This window comes from Hakea prostrata, chromosome 3 (genome assembly GCF_041222555.1).
Source record: "Hakea prostrata isolate BN-2017 chromosome 3, UWA_Hpros_2, whole genome shotgun sequence".
NCBI classification, from domain to species: domain Eukaryota; kingdom Viridiplantae; phylum Streptophyta; class Magnoliopsida; order Proteales; family Proteaceae; genus Hakea; species Hakea prostrata.
In genome coordinates, this window is record NC_142602.1 from 38,802,064 (window position 1) to 38,820,377 (window position 18,314).

Below are 18,314 nucleotides of genomic sequence, written 5' to 3' on the forward strand. Positions count from 1 at the left end.
CTTCAAGGGGACAAGGTTGTTATTATCATGGTTGTATACATGGATGATGTAATTGTTTCTAGAAATGACAAAGCTAACATTAACAAGGTAAAGGCTAAACTACATACACATTTCCAAACCAAAGACCTAAGAGACCTTCACCATTTTCTTATTGAGGTAGTTCACATCAAAAAAGGAATTAGTCTGTCCTAACGTAATTATGTATTGAACCTTCTAACTGACACTGGGATGCTTGCTTCTAACCAATGGATATTCCATTGGATCCTCACCAAAAGTTTGGGATTGATGATGGGGATTTATTGGATGATGTTAATCGTTAGCCTGTTTGGGAAATTGATTTACCTCACTGTTACGAGGCATGCTATCACTTTTGTTGTTGGAGTTCTGAGTTAATTTATGCAATCTCCTAGGAAAGCTCATTGGGATGTTGCAATTCGTGTGCTTCGATGTCTCAAGGGTTCTCCAGGCAAGGGGCTGATTTATCCTCCTAGCAGGCATATGAATGATGGATCTAGTGGCTTTTTCTTATGCATATTGAGCAGGATCTGCCACAAGATATTGTACTTTTGACGGAGGTAACTTACTTACATGGTGTAGTAAAAAGCAGAGTACCACTGCAAGATCTAGTGCTAAAGCTAAGTACAGAGCCATGACCCATACTACTGATAAACTCATGTGGCTTAGATAATTACTTCTTGAGTTAGGATTCTCGATAGATTCTCCAACGAAAATGATTCATCATTCATGACTGTTGAAGTATACACACTTTGGGTTATTTTACTGTTCAAGGTACTATTCACGTGAACAGTCAAATCTATTTTTTACTGTTCACGATACTGTTCATGTGAGCAGTATTGTGCTATTGATGTTAAACTACTTTCTATTTCTAATGTAGGAGTCTTGCTACATAAGTTTTGGGAGTTTTTAAAAAGCATAGTTTCTATTTTGGTGCTAGTTTCTATTTTCAGAACTTTCTATTTTAGGAGCTATGAAGTTACTAAAGTTGTAATTTTTTGTTTCCTTTTTTCTAAAGGACAATTACTCATCTCTTAAGTTGTATTAGATTCACTAGAAGCTATAAATAAAAGGGCCCTATGATTCTAGACTCTTTAACTAGAATCACAGGCCTCTTCTACTGGTTCTTCATCTCTCTTCTCTTCTTCTTCTTCTTCTACTATCTTTCCTCTGTTTAAGTTCAACTGCTGTTTTTATTATTTAAAGCTTGTTTTCTGACATGGTATCCGAGATTTTATGAATCAAAACAGTGTTGTTCTCAATATTCTCTTCCGAAGTTCTTTTTTTTTTTTTTTTTTTTCTGTTTTCTTTGGTGTGCAGCCACCCAATGCTGTATATTATGGACTGTTAGATCAGTATTCATGTGAATTGATCTTCTCTACCTATTACCATGGAAGAAAATTCGATCGAAATGGTCAAAATTTCGATCGAAATACCTGCAAAAATCCAAATCGAAACGAAATGTAGTAGTAGGCACAAAATGTATCCATATCGTTTCGTATCGACCGAAATTTCGGTCGATACGAGTCGATATTTCGGCCCGATACCATATTGGGCCGAAACGAAACTTCTACAAGTTATAAAATACCCAAAATCGAGTCATTTTCGACATTTCGACGCTGTTTCGACATTTCGAGCGATATCGCCCTCTGCATTTCAACCTCATTTTGAAATTTTTGCTGATTTCTCTTGCTTTCATCCCATTCTACACCTAATTTCTAGTCATTCATTTCCTTCAAACACTTGATTTGCTCCTCCATTTGTGCATTTTCTCAAATCTTGCAAGGTGAGTAACCAACTTCCTCATTTTTTGATTTTTGTTTCATTTGTGCCTTAAATCATGTTAGATTGCTTCCAAATTTATATATGTTTACTTTAGAGTGTTGATCTATGAATTTGTAGTGTCAAAATTATTTTTTGATTCTTCCTACTATTTTTTTTATTTTTCTGTTATTAAAAATTATTTACTAAATTATGTATATTGTTAAAAATGTTTATGTATAGTACATGTATAAGCTTCAAATGAATGTATGTGAGAGTTGAGACACCATATTGCTGTGATGGTGTTGAATTAATTTTTTTTTCTGTTAATTATGTAATTTTACTGTATATATTATATATTTAAATAATTAAAAAAATATATTTAAATATTAAAAAAATAATTAATTTATGTTTTAAATTTAAAAATAGGAAAGTATTAGTGGAAGCATGTATGCAATTTTTTGAGCATGTTGTGGATATTTTTAAGATAGTGTGTATTTTATATATTTTAAAATTATTTATATATTAAAAAATACTTATATAGTTATACATATATTTTTTTATATTTAAAAATAGGAGGTTATTATTAGAAGCATGTATGTCATTTTTGGAGCATATTGTGGAGCTTTTCAAGATACTTAGTGTGTGTTTCTTGTATCAGGCACTCTATTTTAAAGATGTCAGACATAGCTTGGGATCATGGGAGGCCACTGACAGCTGATAAGAGGAAGAGCGAGTGTAATTACTGAGAAACAAATAGGAGGAGGTGGGGCCATTAGATTGAAGGTGCATCTAGCTGGTGGCAACAGGGATGTAACAGGGTGCCCAAAGGTGCCTGTAGAGGTCAAGAGGGCAATGGCCTCATATATTAGTGGTACATAGCAAAAGAGGAAAGAGAAGAGAACACAGAGGGATGAGTTCGAGGATGCCTGCTTAGATGACCTTCCAGATCCTGAGGGTTATGGTAGGGATGAGCCAGGAGACAGTGAACCCGATCCAGAGGCCGATCAGCTGAGCAGGGCGATGATGATGAGTAGGGAGCAACAGAGGATTGATGACATGAGGAGGCAACAGAGGGGTCTGGGTTGTGGGTCCTCTAGAGAGCCAGTAGGTATGGGAGGCACAGGTGGCTCCCAAGTCCCTATGAGGAGGTCTCAGAGTGTGAGGTAGGAGGCTCCTATCCCACGGGCCCCTACAGGGGGTCGAGCTTCCTCAGCACATCCTACAAATCAAGATCTTGAGATTCTTCGCAATGATCCGGCCCTATTTGCGAGGCCTGAGCATAAACAGAGAAAGTTGAAGCACTTATGGGGGAGTGTGAAGGAGAAAGTGGGGATGGCTTTCTCCAAATGGGCGCATTACCATAGTGTTCCAACACATACAGCCCAGGGGCCCTACTACAGAGATATGATTGAGCAAATAGGCAGGGCTGGGAGTGGTGTACAAAGCCCCACTCCATATGAGATATATAATGTGTATTTGCCTAAGCATAAAGAGGATATAAATGAGTACATTAAGGGATTAAAGCCCATGTGGAATCATTATGGAGTGACTCTGATGGCTGATGGTTGGACTGGTCCCACTAGACAGTCCATCATCAATTTCATGTTGAATTGTGATTGGAGGACAGTGTTCCTCAAGTCAGTAGATGCATCCGGTGAGAAGAAGGATGCAAAATACATTTACAAATTACTGAAGCAAGTGGTGAAGGAGGTTGGAGTGGAAAATGTAGTTCAAATTGTGACTGATAATGGCTCAAACTACAAGAAAGATGGGTTGAAGATGCAGGAGAACTCCAGGTATCTAAAGTCTAAACATATAGTATTAATTTTCATTTGTAAATACATATATTTACATTACACATATACATGTACACTTTATAACTTTGTATTGATGGCTTGATGCCTTGATGGATGGACAGATATAGGCTCTTTTGGACTCCTTGTGTTGCTCACTGCATTGACTTAATGTTGAAGGAGATTGGAAAGGTCAAGCTTGTGAAGAATACAGTGGACCAAGCTCGACATGTTAGCACCTTCATATATAACCACAACTATGCATTAAGGATGATGAGGGAAAAGTGTTAGGGTGAGTTAGTGAGGCCAGGCATAACCAGATTTGCTACTAATTGGATAGCACTGCAGAGCTTTGAGAGTAGGAAGAATGGCCTTAGGAGAATGTTTGCATCAGAGGAGTGGTTTAACTGGGAGGGTTCTTCATTAGTGGGAGGAAGGAGAGCTCCGTTGACTATCCTTGATGAGACTTTCTGGCACAATGTGAGGATAGTGGTGAAGATGCTTGAGCATGTGGTGAATGTGTTGAGGATGGTAGATCAGCAAAGAAAACCTACTCTAGGACACATATTTGCTGCAGTAGATAGGATGAAGCAGCAAGTTGCTCAGGTCCACCCACGCGGCAACAAGAAAGTCCTTCAAATCATCAACAGTAGATGGGAGTCTATGTTGCAGCATCCATTGCATAAGGCTGATGAGTTGTTAAGTCTAGTATTTAATTTAATTTTCATTATGTTATCACACTATTAAGCATTAACTATTCCCTTTTATGACATACTTTTTCTTACACAGCATACTATTTAAATCCCAAGTACCATTACAAGGACACTTGGGATGAGGCAAGATTTGATGGATGCTGTCCAAACTGTAGTGGAGAAGTTCGAACCGGATATAGCTAAACAAGCAGTCATCCTTATGGAGGTGAGATAGTGATTATAATCATTTGATATTCACAATTCGTAGTTTTAAACTAAGTCATTAACCTAGTAACTAGTTATTGTTTTTTCTCTTTATATATTAGATAAAGGCTTTTAGGGATGCCACTGGGAGCTTCGGTCGTGCTGTGGCCATATCGGGACGGGAAACCGCCCCTTCGGGTAAGTTCATTCATTTATTTCATTATACATTTAATTATTATATTATATCTTTAATTTAGTTATTTAAGTATTAAAATGACTTTGAGTCTATGTTTGTTGCAGCTGAGTGGTGGTTGCAATTTGGACGTGATTCACACAACTTGAGTAGGATTGCAAGCAAAGTGCTCTCCCAAACATGTTCTGCCACTGGTTGTGAGCGAAATTGGAGCACCTTCAGCCTCATTCACTCGAAGAGGCGCAACCGATTGGGTGTGAAGCGTCTAGAGGACCTTGTCTACCTACACTATAATATGAGACTGAGAGAGGATCATATTAGACAGGGGATGGATAAAGAGAGCACCAATATCGAGTTGGCCGACATATTTGAGATGGATGATGATGATAACCCAATAGTTGACTGGATCAGGGATAGTGGAGACGGATTGCTGGATGAGGATGGAGGTCTTCCCAATAGTCAGATTGCAGAGGAGATGGGGGTTGATATGGGGGACTTCATGGCCCAGGAGGGGATGCCACATGCAGAGCCCGCCCGTGCCTTCGTGCCACACCCTAGTGCATCCACCCAGAGTGAGGATTTGATTTTCTGGTCCGACACTGAGGATGAGGTGACTCAGGCCTCCGGTGATGACGACGATGGTGGTGATGATGACGGTGATGATGGAGGGGATGAGGAGGGTGTGGGACCTCGTGATCAGGATTCATCTGCTCCTAGGGACAAACCACCACCACCAGCAGTACGTGAGAGTCAAAGGGGGGAGGACAACCATCGAGATTCCCAGGAGAGAGTCAGTTCACCCACGCGACACAGGATTCAGACCATACTGGAGCTGCATCTCGAGGCAAAAATGTTTCCTCTACATATTCGAGGAAGGGGAAGGGAAGACAGCACGGCTGGAGCACAGAGGACACGCCATCATATGGGTCCTACCGTCCATCCGATGCCGAGAGCTTGGTGGGATCTATAAGATCGATGAGCATTGATGATGCTAGAGACTCCTCCACCTCCAGAGGATCCAGATGGCATAGGCCTGCAGAGTCCTCATATGATACTGCTGTGGAGAGTATTGGTTCTACCGAGTCGACTTATGGTAAGGACCATATGGTGTCCCTCTTGGCTATCAGATTCAGGGTCAGGCCAGTCAACCACGACTGGAGCCTTATGGTTATGGAGCGGCCTATGGAGCTTATGGTGTCCCTCCCACTGTCGATTATCGAAGTCAGCCACTGCGACCTTATCAGTATCCTTATCCTTCTCCTGAGAGCCAGGGGCAGGGTGCTCTTTCATTTGTTGAGCAGATCTTCCACACTATTCCATAGCCACAAGGCCCACCACCACCAGTTCCTTTGGAGATTTACAACTTCCCACCGTTAGGGAATCTTATGCATGTGGATGAGGCCACATACAGAGGTGCAGTTCTTGACTATGTCCAAAACTATATGGGGCGGGGGCAAACATCATAGGAGTTGTATTGTCATTTGTATGGGGTGCAGACGGAAGAGGGAGACCTTGAGGCTTGAATAGAATAAACTTGTAAGTAATAACATTCAAGCTTCTTCTCTGATTCATGTACTAATGTACTATTATATACTTGAAAGGTTGGATGTTACATTTTCAGTAATTTTTTAGTAAACTAGTAGTTTTATAGTGTTTATTATGCTTGAAATAAGCTAGTATGCAAAAATCCAAATCAATTTGAGTGCATTTGAAGCTCAAAATTGAGTTTTAAAGAATCAGGAAAAAAGTATTCAGTTTCGGTCGAAATGTTCATTTCGATCGAAATTTTTACCTTGCCTATTACCTTACTTTTACATGTTTCAAAACATAGATTAAATACTGTTTTCTATCTACCTTCATTACCTCTTTTTTGCTGCACTTTGCAAACTTTTTTTTTCTCTTATTTGGTCCTAAGGTTGCGGGATTTTTTATTTTTATTTTTATTTTTATTTTTATTCATGTGAATTGATCTTCTCTACCTATTACCTTACTTTTACATGTTTCAAAACATAGATTAAATACTGTTTTCTACCTACCTTCATTACATCTTTTTTGCTGCACTTTGCAAACTTTTTTTTTCTCTTATTTGGTCCTAAGGTTGCGGGATTTTTTATTTTTTATTTTTATTTTTATTTTTATTTTTATTTTTTTTTTTTGCTCATTTTGCTTCAAGTTTTGGAAAACTGATTTGAGTGATATCTACCTCAGTTTAATGTCTTCACTTACACGTGACTCAACCATGAGTACGGCTGAATCTAAAGGATCTCAAGGAGATCATGTAAACATTCAAATTACATCTATCAAGCTCAAAGGTAGTTCTAATTACTTGTTGCGGTCACAAGCAGTTCGGGTGTACATACTTCCAAAAGGTAAGCTTAAGTTCATTAAGGATGAACCTCCTGCTGAGACTGACAAATCCTATTTTAGTTGGATCCAAGATGATGCAATCATCAAAATTTAGATGTGGAATAGTATGGAACCTGATATTGCAACGAATGTTATGTTCCATAAGACTGCAAAAGGAATATGGGATGACTTGCAAGAGACCTATTCCCAAGATAAAAAAAATATGACTCGGATTTTTAGTATTTATGAAAAGCTATTTCAATTTTAGCAAGCTGAAAAGTCTCTGCAAGATTATTACAACTCCTTTAAAGGCATGATGGAGGAGTTGAATGTCTTTCAACCTCTCACCACAAATATAGAGAAGCTTAAGGCTCAACGAAATGAATTTTTTGTGTCCAAGTTTCTTGTAGGATTGAACCTTGAACTGAAATCTGTCAAAGGACATCTTCTTCTTGGTGAGCATGTTCCTAACATTAGTGAAACATATTCTAAACTTCAACATATTGCCTTGCCTGAAGGGAGACTCCAGAAAAAAGTTCTAAAGGAGAAAATTCAGCCTTCACTACCTCTCGTAGAAGGGGGCGTGGTCGTGGTGTTCAATTGTCTAATAAGATATCTTGACTTTGTACTCATCACGGTAAAACAGGGCACTTAGTGGAAGCTTGTTGCGCCAAACATGGAAAGCCAGAGTGGGCCAAGCATCTTGCCAATCATGACGTTTCTGATAGTGGTACTGATATTGTAGCAAACAACGATAGTGGTTCTGGATCTTCTTCAGGAGACTTGTCTAAGACTCTAAGAGATGATGTAAGCCAAATCCATCGCCGAGTACAAAATATTGAGACTGGGGTTTCCACATCCACTAGTACTTCTGCCGCCACACTTTCTCATGCAAGTAACATTGCAATTCTCACTTCTACTCCCAACCCTTGGATCATCGATTCAAGGTCCTCTTCCCACTAGGGGTGCAAGTTTGGCCCTGACGGCCCTGACCCGCCCTAAGCCCGCCCTGAGCCCGAATAGGGCTAAAGATTTTGGCCCTAAGGGCAGGTTAGGGTCAAAATATTCTGGCCCTGAATTAGGGCCAAGGGCTGGCCTGGGATTGCTCTCTGGCCCGCCCAGCCCATCCCGGCCCGTCCCTAATTTTGGCCCTAATATTGGCCCTGATTCTAGCCCTGATTTTGGCCTTGATCTTGGCCCTGATTTTGGCCCTGATTTTGGCCCTGATTCTGATCCTGATCTTGGCTCTGATTCTGACCTTGATCTTGGCCCTGATCCTAGCCTTGATCTTGGCCCTGATCCTAGCCTTGATCTTGGCCCTGATCCTAGCCTTGATCTTTGCCCTGATATTGGCCCTAATCTTGGCCTTGATCTAGGCCCATGATTTTAACCCTAATTTGAGTCTGGAACTCCACCCATATGGAGAGGAATTAATTAAATCCACATGGGTGAACATTTGACACCTATCAAATTTTAAAAATATGATCATGTTTTGTAAAAAAATTAATAAAAATAAAGTATATCTTCATTACCAATGTAGTAAGCATCCACCTAATTTTGGCCCGATCCTGACCCAAATTTTGGCTCTAGTCTTAATGTCAATTTGACCCTGATCATGTATTAGATTTTTACCCTAATCTTCAAATTAACATTGATATAACTATAAGTCTCGACTTTGACCTTTAAGTCATTTTGATAATATTAGACTATGAGTTCACTTTTTATATTATTTTTAAGATAATTTTTATTTTTTGAATTAAGTCATTTTTAGTTCCAAAAATCATTGATTTTTTTTTAATAAGGCGAGATAATATATTAAAAATAATAAAAGCTAGTATATAGATAATTAATATCTAACAAATCTACACCCCAACTTCTCATCATATTAAGAACAGATAGCTATGTTTGTAACTAAAATATAATTTTCTTTAACTACGAAAAAAATATCAATACTAAATTATCGTTGATTTACTTGTTAACAAAGTTTTGAATATGGTTTTTTTTTTTTTGTTGAATAAGGATATCAATGGGAGGGGTTTTCAATGTCCATCACCAAAGTAATGGGAGAGGTTTTCAATTTCCATCATCAATGCAATGGCGGACTTTCAGAGATCAATATAGAATTATGGAGTATGAATTTATTTATGTTTAAAGCAACATTATCAACTTATTGACTATTTTATCATTTTGTATGAGCTTGAATCATCTTATATTTCCATGAATTTTATTTTTAGTTTACTTATGATGCTTTTATTATTATTTTAAATTTACATTTGTTATTTTAGGTCAAAGAATATGACCAATTAAGGCTTTGGCCAAGATAGGTCAATCAGGGCCAGGGACAAGGCTAATTAGGGTCAGGGCTAATTAGGGCCAGGGATAGGGTCAATCAGGGCTAATCAAGGTCAGGGCTAATCAAAGCCAGGGTCAGGGTCAGGGCCAGGGCTAGGGCCAATCAGGGCCAACCCATCCCGACCCGTCCCAATTAGGGCCAATTAGAGCGGGAATGGGCTTGGCTTGGCCCTGTAGGGCTTAGGGCCAGGGACAATAATCCTTGGCCCTGAACTAGGGTTAGGGTGGGAATGAGCTCAAATTAGAACATAAAGGGCTGGGCTTGGGATTGCAAAAGCCCAGCCCAGCCCAGCCCAGCCCAATTGCAGCCCTACTTCCTACATGACTAGTAAGTCATCACTTTTCAGCTCTTTTTTTAAATCTACCACTAAAAATTCTGTTGTCATAGCTAATGGGACGTCCACACCTATTCTAGGATCTGGAAGTGTTTCTCCTACACCTTCTCTTACTTTGTCATCCATACTTCATGCTGCTAACTTTCCTTTTAACTTATTATCTATTAGTTAATTAACTAAAGCACTAAACTACCTTATGACTTTTACTCCCACTTCTTGTGTTTTCGAAGACCTTCACACGAGGAAGACAATTGGTGGAGGGTGTGAAAGGAATGGACTCTACCATTTGGACTATGCTACCCCTATTGCGGCTCTCTCTGATGATGGTGTAGATGTTCTCCAGTGGCACTTTCATTTAGGCCATCAGTCTTTACCTAAATTAAAAATTTTATTTCCTTCTTTTAAATCAGTGTCTAAATTAAATTGCGAAGCATGTGAGTTAGGGAAGCATCATCGTGCCACCTATCCTCCACGCTCTATCCCTCGTAGTGAGTCCTTATTTTCTCTTGTTCATTCCGATATTTGGGATCCTTGTAGAATTAGTAATAGGCATGGTTTTCAATATTTTGTCACTTTGTGGACAATATCTCCTGTCTTACATGGTTGTATCTTTTAAAGGATCGAATAGAGTTCTTAACTACATTTAAAAGTTTTATTCATGAAATTCGGACTCAATTTTCTCTTCCTATTAAAATTTTTCGGTCTGCTAATGCTTTAGAATATGTGCAACATGATATATCTAACCTATATGATTCTCTTGGAATGATTCATCAAACCAGTTGTTAATTCACTCCCCAACAAAATGGAGTGGCTGAACGCAAAAATCGTCACCTCTTGGAGGTTGCACGCACTATTTTGATTCATATGAATGTTCCGAAGAGTTACTGGTGTGATGCAGGTTTGACTGCTGGTCATTTAATTAACCGAATGCCTATGACTTTGATTTTTGAAAAATCTCCTTTTCCAATTGTTTTTCCCAATAGAGAACTGTTTTTAGTTCCACCCAAAATTTTTGGTTGTGTGTTTTGTTCACATACCACATCCTTTGGATAAACTTTCCCCCCATTCTTTTAAGTGTATTTTTCTTGGGTACTCACGTACCCAAAAATGTTTTCGCTGTTATGATCCGGTTCTTCGAAAACAATTTACAAGTGCGGATGTGACCTTTTTTGAAGACACTCCTTATTATCCTAGTCAATCTGTACATGTTGAAAACTATGTTTTGGATGATATTCCTCCTATTCCCTCTTTATTTCCTTCCACTAGCAATGTTCCTCTACAGGTTTATCAACGGAGACATAAGTTGGCAAAACATACTATGGATAGTAGAGTTCCTCCTAACAATATTAGTGGCTCTCCTTTAGGGGAGCCTGAAGCTAGCCCTATAGATGTTCCTTCATCCTCTCCACCAGCGGATTCTTCTAATGGAGATCCCACTCCGCCTTCAGATGACTTACCAATTGCTTTGAGGAAAGGTACTCATACTTGTATTTTATACTCTAACATTACTTATCCTATTTCCAATTTTGTCTCTATGTCTCATCTCCCTCCTAGCTTTCATTGCCTTGCTTTGTCTATGTCCACCATTCATATTCCAACCCATCATACCAAAGTTATTAAAATTCCTGGCTGGAAAGTCACCATCGATGTGGAAATGGATGCTTTACATTCTCGTCATACATGATCTTTAGTAGACTTACCTCCTGGGAAAGTTGTGGTCCATTGTCGGTGGGGGTATATTGTTATGTACCATTCTGATGGTACGGTTGAAAGGCTTAAGGCCTGCTTGGTGGCTAAGGGCTATACACAAAATATGGTGTGGATTATTTTGAGACTTTTTCTCCTGCGGCAAAATATAATTCTGTCCATGTTTTGATATCTTTGGCTGTGAATTATGATTGGCCTCTTTTTCAGCTTGACATAAAAGATGCATTCTTATATGGTGATCTTCATGAAAAAGTTTACATGGAGCAACCTCCAGGGTATGTTGCTTAGGGGGAGGACAATATTCATGTTTGTAGGCTTCATAAAGCGATTTATGGACTCAAACAATCTCCACGAGCTTTGTTTGAGAAATTTAGGAAGACTTGGAGTCTTTTGGTTTTGTACAATGTTATTCTGATCACTCTATGTTTGTTAGATTGCAGGGTGATTGTGTTGTCATTATGGCAGCTTATGTTGATGATATTGTCCTTCCAAGCAGTGATGTTGATGCAATCCATACAGTCAAGGCACACTTACAGAAATATTTCCAAACCAAAGATTTAGGTGATTTACAATATTTATTGGTGATTGAAGTGATCCGCAGTAAATAGGGAGTAAGTTTGTCACAAAGGAAGTATGTGTTAGATTTTTTACTGAGACTAGCATGCTTCTAAACCTAGTGACATTCCCATGGATCCTCAGTTAAAGTTAGGACGTGATGATGGTGACTTGTTAGAAACTTAGATGATGTCCATCGTTACAGGAGTCTTATTGGGAAACTTATTTATCTTACTATTACTCGTTCTGATATTTCTTATCTCTGTTGGTGTGTTGAGTCAGTTAATGCAGTCTCCTAGGAAGGCCCATTGGGACGCAGCAATGAGAGTACTTTAGTACCTCAAGAGTGCACTCGGAAAATGGCTCATCTATTGACCAAATTGGAGTATGGACTTGGTCGCCTTTTCTAATGCAGATTGAGCTGGATCCGTCATTGATCGTAGGTCAACTTCAGGTTATTGTACTTTTCTTAGTGGAAATCTTGTGACTTAGAAGAGTAAGAAACAATCCACCATTGCCCGATCTAGTGCTAAAGCTGAGTATAGGCTATGGCCCACACCGCTGCTGAATTGATGTGGCTTCGTTCATTGTTAGAGGAAATGGGATTTCCAGTTTTTGTCCCTATGAAAATGTTTTGTGATAATCAGGCAGCCACTTACATTGCTAACAATCCAGTGTTCCATGAGAGGACGAAATAGAGGTAGACTGTCAGTTTGTGCGTGATGCAATCAAGAAGAAGCTTATAGCGACTCCTTTTGTGAGATCTACCAACCAACTAGCTGATTTGTTCACCAAAGCTCGGTTGAGACCAAGTTTTCAGTCTATCTGTAGCAAGCTGGCATGGGAAATTTGTATGCTCCAGCTTGAGGGGAAGTGTTGAAGTATACGCACTTTGGGCTATTTTACTGTTCACAGTACTTACTGTTCATGTGAATAGTAAAATTTGTTTGTCACTGTTCATGTGAACAGTATTGTGCTATTGATGTTATTCTACTTTCTATTTCTAATGTAGGATTCTTGCTACATAAGTTTTGGGAGTTCTTAAAAAGCATAGTTTCTATTTTCAAAACTTTCTATTCTAGGAGCTAAGAAGTTACTAAAGCTGTAATTTTTTGTTTCCTTTTTCTAGCAGACAATTACTTGTCTCTCAAGTTGAATTAGATTCATTAGAAGCTATAAATGAAAAGGCTCTATGATTCTAGACTACTTAGCTAGAATCACAAGCCTCTTCTACTAGTTCTTCATCTCTCTTCTCTTCTTCTTCTCTCCTTCTTCTCTCTTTCCTCTGTTCAAGTTCAACTGTTGTTTTGATTATTTAAAGCTTGTTTTCTAACAGTGATAATCAGGCTACTACATATATTGCAAGTAAGCTGGTGTTCTATGGGCAAACCAAACATATAGAGGGGGAATGTCACTTTTTCTGCTATGTCTTCTTCTTGTAAAACTGCTCCCTGATATCAAGGGCAGTAGTGTGTCCAAGTCAACATAAAGTTAAGTGTTAATAAAGAAATTCCTTCATTATAAAATAAAGGTAAGCCTGTGATTAGAAACTGCAAGCCTAATCGCAGGGTTTTATGTTTGTAAGAAGCCTGCGGCTCTCTCTTCTTCTTCTATCTTCTTCTTCAACCCTTCTGCTGTTTGCTGATTATAAGATCCTGGACTCCAACAAACACATTTAACCATAGATCCATAACAAAGACACTCAAAGAAATTGCAGCGGCAGTAGCTAATAATCTCTCTGTTATAAAGTCGATCTCAGAATATGGTCATTGGTGGTACAAGATGAGGGCCTCTGGTCAACATTCATATTCAACTCTCAAAATTTCATTCATAATATTTTCTAGAGTGTTGTCCCATCACTTATTTGATAAAGTAGCTTTTGCCTTTTGGTTTCCTTTTTTTTATTACAAATTATGTCTTCTTTTTAATTTTTTGGGTAAACCCTGTATATTATCATATGGTTTGACAAAATTTCCATCACCATGATAATGGCTTTTACCATAAAATCACATATTTGAAGCAAGGGCACCTTAAAAAAATAAAAACCAAATCCATGAGCAAATTCACTGGTCTTTAAGATTACAGAAATTAGCTTACCCTTTAAGGTCTGGAGGATAGCTTTTTGATTTCGCCTTTACTGGAGGTCTCTTTCCTTCCAAACACATCATTTTAGAGGCCTCTTCTGGGGTATTAGGGTAGAAAGGTTGTACGCCTTCAATCATCTAGACACAGTCAGAAAAAGACATAAGAAGGGGGAAGGGTGGAAGGCATTAAACGATAAAACCTTTTTCTTAAGTATGGACACAATAAGGAACACAAAATCAGCACCATTGGACACCTGGAAGGATGTAAATATTTAATTTTGAAGTCTGGCTATAGCATAAGTCACACAATCTAATAGTAAGTGTTGATTGAAATAGAAAAACTAGAAGTCCAACTCATACTAGGTTTGTGAAAGATGAAACAATTCTATTGTTTGCTTCAACTTAGGTGATGAATGGAAACAGATCCACTTGTGGTAAAGACAGTAACATGCCTTGGTATATTGCAAAACAGAAATGAAACACTAGACAGATTTAACAGATTCCATCATTTATTTGTTCCAAATCAATGTGGATTGGTGTCTTCATAGTATGTATCAAAGAGATAATTTAAATATATCTTTTCCTATTAAGGTGTGTGCAGAGCACAATATGGACAATCCAAAGCTCAGACTTGAAGAGAATCCAAAAGGTTCAGCAATATAACTTACCCAGACAACTTAAAAGTCCACCCAGTTGGTTGGTTAAGTTCTATTAGTGGGTTTGGTTTATTTATTTAGGTTGATATTTCTTGTTGCCCAAGTAAGGGTATCTATGTAATATTGTACTTTCCACTTCATCATAAAAAAAAGAGGCTTGGGATCACATTGATCCAAGAAAGCCATTCTGCCACAATCGATTTTCTCAACATTGTATCAGAGCCAAGAATCGACTAGGGAAGCAAGAGGAGAAAAAAGGGGGAAGGAAGAAAATCACGATCTCTCTCTCAATTCTGCATCGCCGCCATTGTGCCTCCACAATCCTATCTCCTAACCTGCAATCACCATCTCCAACCTATCACCTAACTTGCAATCCTATCACATAACCTCAATCACCATGCTCGATTCTGCAACTTTTTTTAACCATCGCACTTGACACCCATCACCATTCTTCCATCAAAAAACCAATTCAGCAGCCATCACACCATTCCCGCAGGTCATCCTTGTGCCTCTTTTTTGGTTTTTTTATAAACCCTACGATCTCTTATCCAATGAACCCATCAACCCAACCCATAAGTCCTATATTAATTTCTGCTTTTTTGCCTTTAAGCCCTTCTTCTAACTTGTAACAACACATTAGCCCATCAATTTCTATTTTTTGCCTTTTAGCCCCCAACCCAAAAATAAAAAATTAAATAAAAAAATAAAAAAAACAACATTGATGCTATTCCTTATCCTATGAATCTTATGACTCATAAATTTATTTGGGTGGTTAGGCTATTCAATTCTGCAACATTTTAGTTGTTTCGAAAGGGTGAAAACTGAAGAACAGCAGGAATTTTTGTGCAATATGGCAAGTTGGCAACCACCGATAGTACTACTGCTCCCACTGGCTCCGAACCTTATCCCACTCTTCCTCCTCTCTCGGTAGAATTTGATGAAACAAATTATTTGATCTAGTCTCGATCTACATATCTAACTAATACCGGAAGAGGACTTGTTGGACACATTGAGGCACCACTATCAAGCCTACTACTGTAGGTGCTTCTCAGGATAAATGGATCTCAAATGACTTTCTTAATATGTCATAAATGGATCTCAAATGACTCTCTTAATATGTCATTCCTTTTGAATTCATGAATCCAAATATTGCCCGATGGATATCTATTGCTTGATATTGTTGTCCAGATTTGAAAGGCTACTACAAAAAACTATGGACAATTGGGGAATGATGCAAAGGTTCATGAGCTACGAAAGAAGCTTCATGAGACTACCCAAAAGGAACTGAATGTAGCTCAGTACTATCATGAACTACACTCACTTTGGCTGGAGTTGGATCATTATAGGTACTATCACCCCACAAATCATGATAATGTGGCTGCATATAGAAAGCATGTTGATAAGATTTGGGTTTATGATTTCTTGACTGGTCTGAATGTGGATTATGATCAAATTATGGTGCAAGTGTTGACTAGTTCTCCTTTTCGTACACTAAAGCAGCCTTATGCCCTAGTTCAATGTGAGGAAAGTCGTCGTTTGGCCATGCTTCATAATCCCATTGTAGAAAAGTCAGCCTTCATTTTGTTGGCACCATATTTGACTCAAAGAGATTGTCAAGTGTGAGTACTATAATAAATCATATCATACAAAAGCCAACTATTAGAAACTCCATTGGAAGCCTGTTGATTTTGAGTAGAAAAGGGCACAAAGAAGGGGAAAACCGACGGCCAATTTTTATGAGACTATTCCTATGGCACCCTCTGTAGACATTGGTTTTTCCCAAGAGGAATTAACTACTCTGCGACGTCTTCTGTAGTTTTCTAGTACTGGTGCTGCCTTTACTATTGCTCCTTCCACTACCCATACCAACTCCTATCTTGTTACATTAAGTAAAACTTTTATTGGCTTCAATGTTTCTTCTGTTTCGACTCCTTGGATCATTGATATAGGAGCCACAGATCATATGAGAAGTTCATCCTTTTTATTCTTACATTATTCTCCAACCTCAAGTAAAGATAAAGTTTAAATTGTTGATGGCTCTTATTCTTCCACTGCTGGAAAATGGACCATTCAGCATTCTCCATCACTTTTTTGACTAAAGTTTTGCATGTTTCTTCCTTCTTTACTAATTTGTTTTCTATTAGTAGTCTTACACATGACTTAAATTGTAAAGTGACATTTTTTCCATCCTACTGTGTCTTCCAGGATCCTGTAACAAGGAAGAAGATTGGACATGGTAAACTGGATAATGGACTTCATTTGCTAGAGACGGTTGGAGGATCTACTTTTGCTCTGGTAGCAGATCTATTCAATTATGTTAGACCTTCATTAGTGGCATTGTAGGTTAGATCTCACCCATCTAAGAACTCTTAAGAAAGTATTTCCTAATTTAGTTTCTTCTTGTAATAAGAACAATTTTTTTTGTGAAGCCTACATTTTTGCAAAGCAGACTCGTTCTACTTATTTACCTTCTCTTCATAATAGAAAATCTATTCCCTTTGTGTTAATTCATATTGACATGTAGCGCCCTTGCCGACATGTGTCCATTACTAGGCATAGATACTTCATTACTTTCATTAATTGTCACTCTCTCTATATAGATCTTATCTTAAAAAAAGGTTTTCTAATGTTTTCAAGATTTTCGTAATATGATTAGAAGTCAATTCAATATCACTATGAAGATCCTTCACAATGACAATGGGATAAAGTATAATGATGGTGACCTTCAAAGACATCTTTCTAACTCTGGCATAATACACCAGACCAATTATGTTAATACGGCCACCCAGAATGGGTTACCGTAAGAAAGAACCGACTTCTATTAGAAATAACCCGTTCTATTATAGTTGCCATGAATGTCCCTGACCAATACAAAAGTGATGCTATACTCATTGCCTCTTACCTTATGAATAGGATGCCCAATAGGATACTTGGTTTTAAGTATTCTAATAAGGTTCTCCAGAGAGACTCTTAATTTGTTATTCCCCCAAAAGTTTTTGGATGTAGGTCTTGTGCTAAAATCATAGCCCACCAAAGTAAGCTGGCTCCCGGTGGCCTATGCTACATATTCCTAGGGTACTCTGCTACTTAGAAAGGGTACAAATGCTATCATCCTCCTTCAAAGAGAACCATTGTGTTTACAGATGTTATTTTTAACAAGTCTTGTACTTACTATACACCTCTCCAGAGGGAGAATCCTAAAGGATAGGTGCTCTTTCCAACACTGGACTTTCCTACCACACATATGGACTCACACACACCAACACAACACAGCTTAAAGTCCTGGAAGAGATTCTTGACCAGAGGGAGATTTTGGCCAGCACACTAGATGATGCTACTTCTTCCCCTTCTTTATCTGGACCTTATGAGGATCCTATTTAGGGGGAGACCACCCCTACAAGATACACTATTGAGGTCTTTAAAACCAAAATTGACAAAAATAAGGAGGTGCAAACTTATCAAATGAAGAATTACAATAGGCCAAGGCAGGTGGAGAAAGTTGACATGTTATCACTTCTGTCTTTTGCTCCAGAATCATATTTTATCATTCCCACTAAGGTATCCTCTTCTGATCTTCCTATTGTTATTTGAAAAGGAATTAGATCTTGTACTCAGCAT

The 18,314-nt window shown here is 38.4% G+C and overlaps 1 protein-coding gene across 3 annotated transcripts in view; it reads right to left on the bottom strand.

Moving 5' to 3' along the window:
- LOC149022202 (integrin-linked protein kinase 1-like) overlaps positions 1-18,314 on the bottom strand; it is a 95,780-nt gene that overhangs the window by 25,124 nt on the left and 52,342 nt on the right. For all 3 annotated transcript variants that reach the window (XR_016172421.1, XM_089150372.1, XM_089150373.1), the window contains exon 10: positions 14,054-14,178. Coding sequence is in view for 2 of the 3 variants with exons in the window: in XM_089150372.1 (XP_089006498.1) it covers positions 14,054-14,178 (125 nt within the window). In the remaining variant the exon portion in view is untranslated. The remainder of the gene's footprint in view (positions 1-14,053; positions 14,179-18,314) is intronic.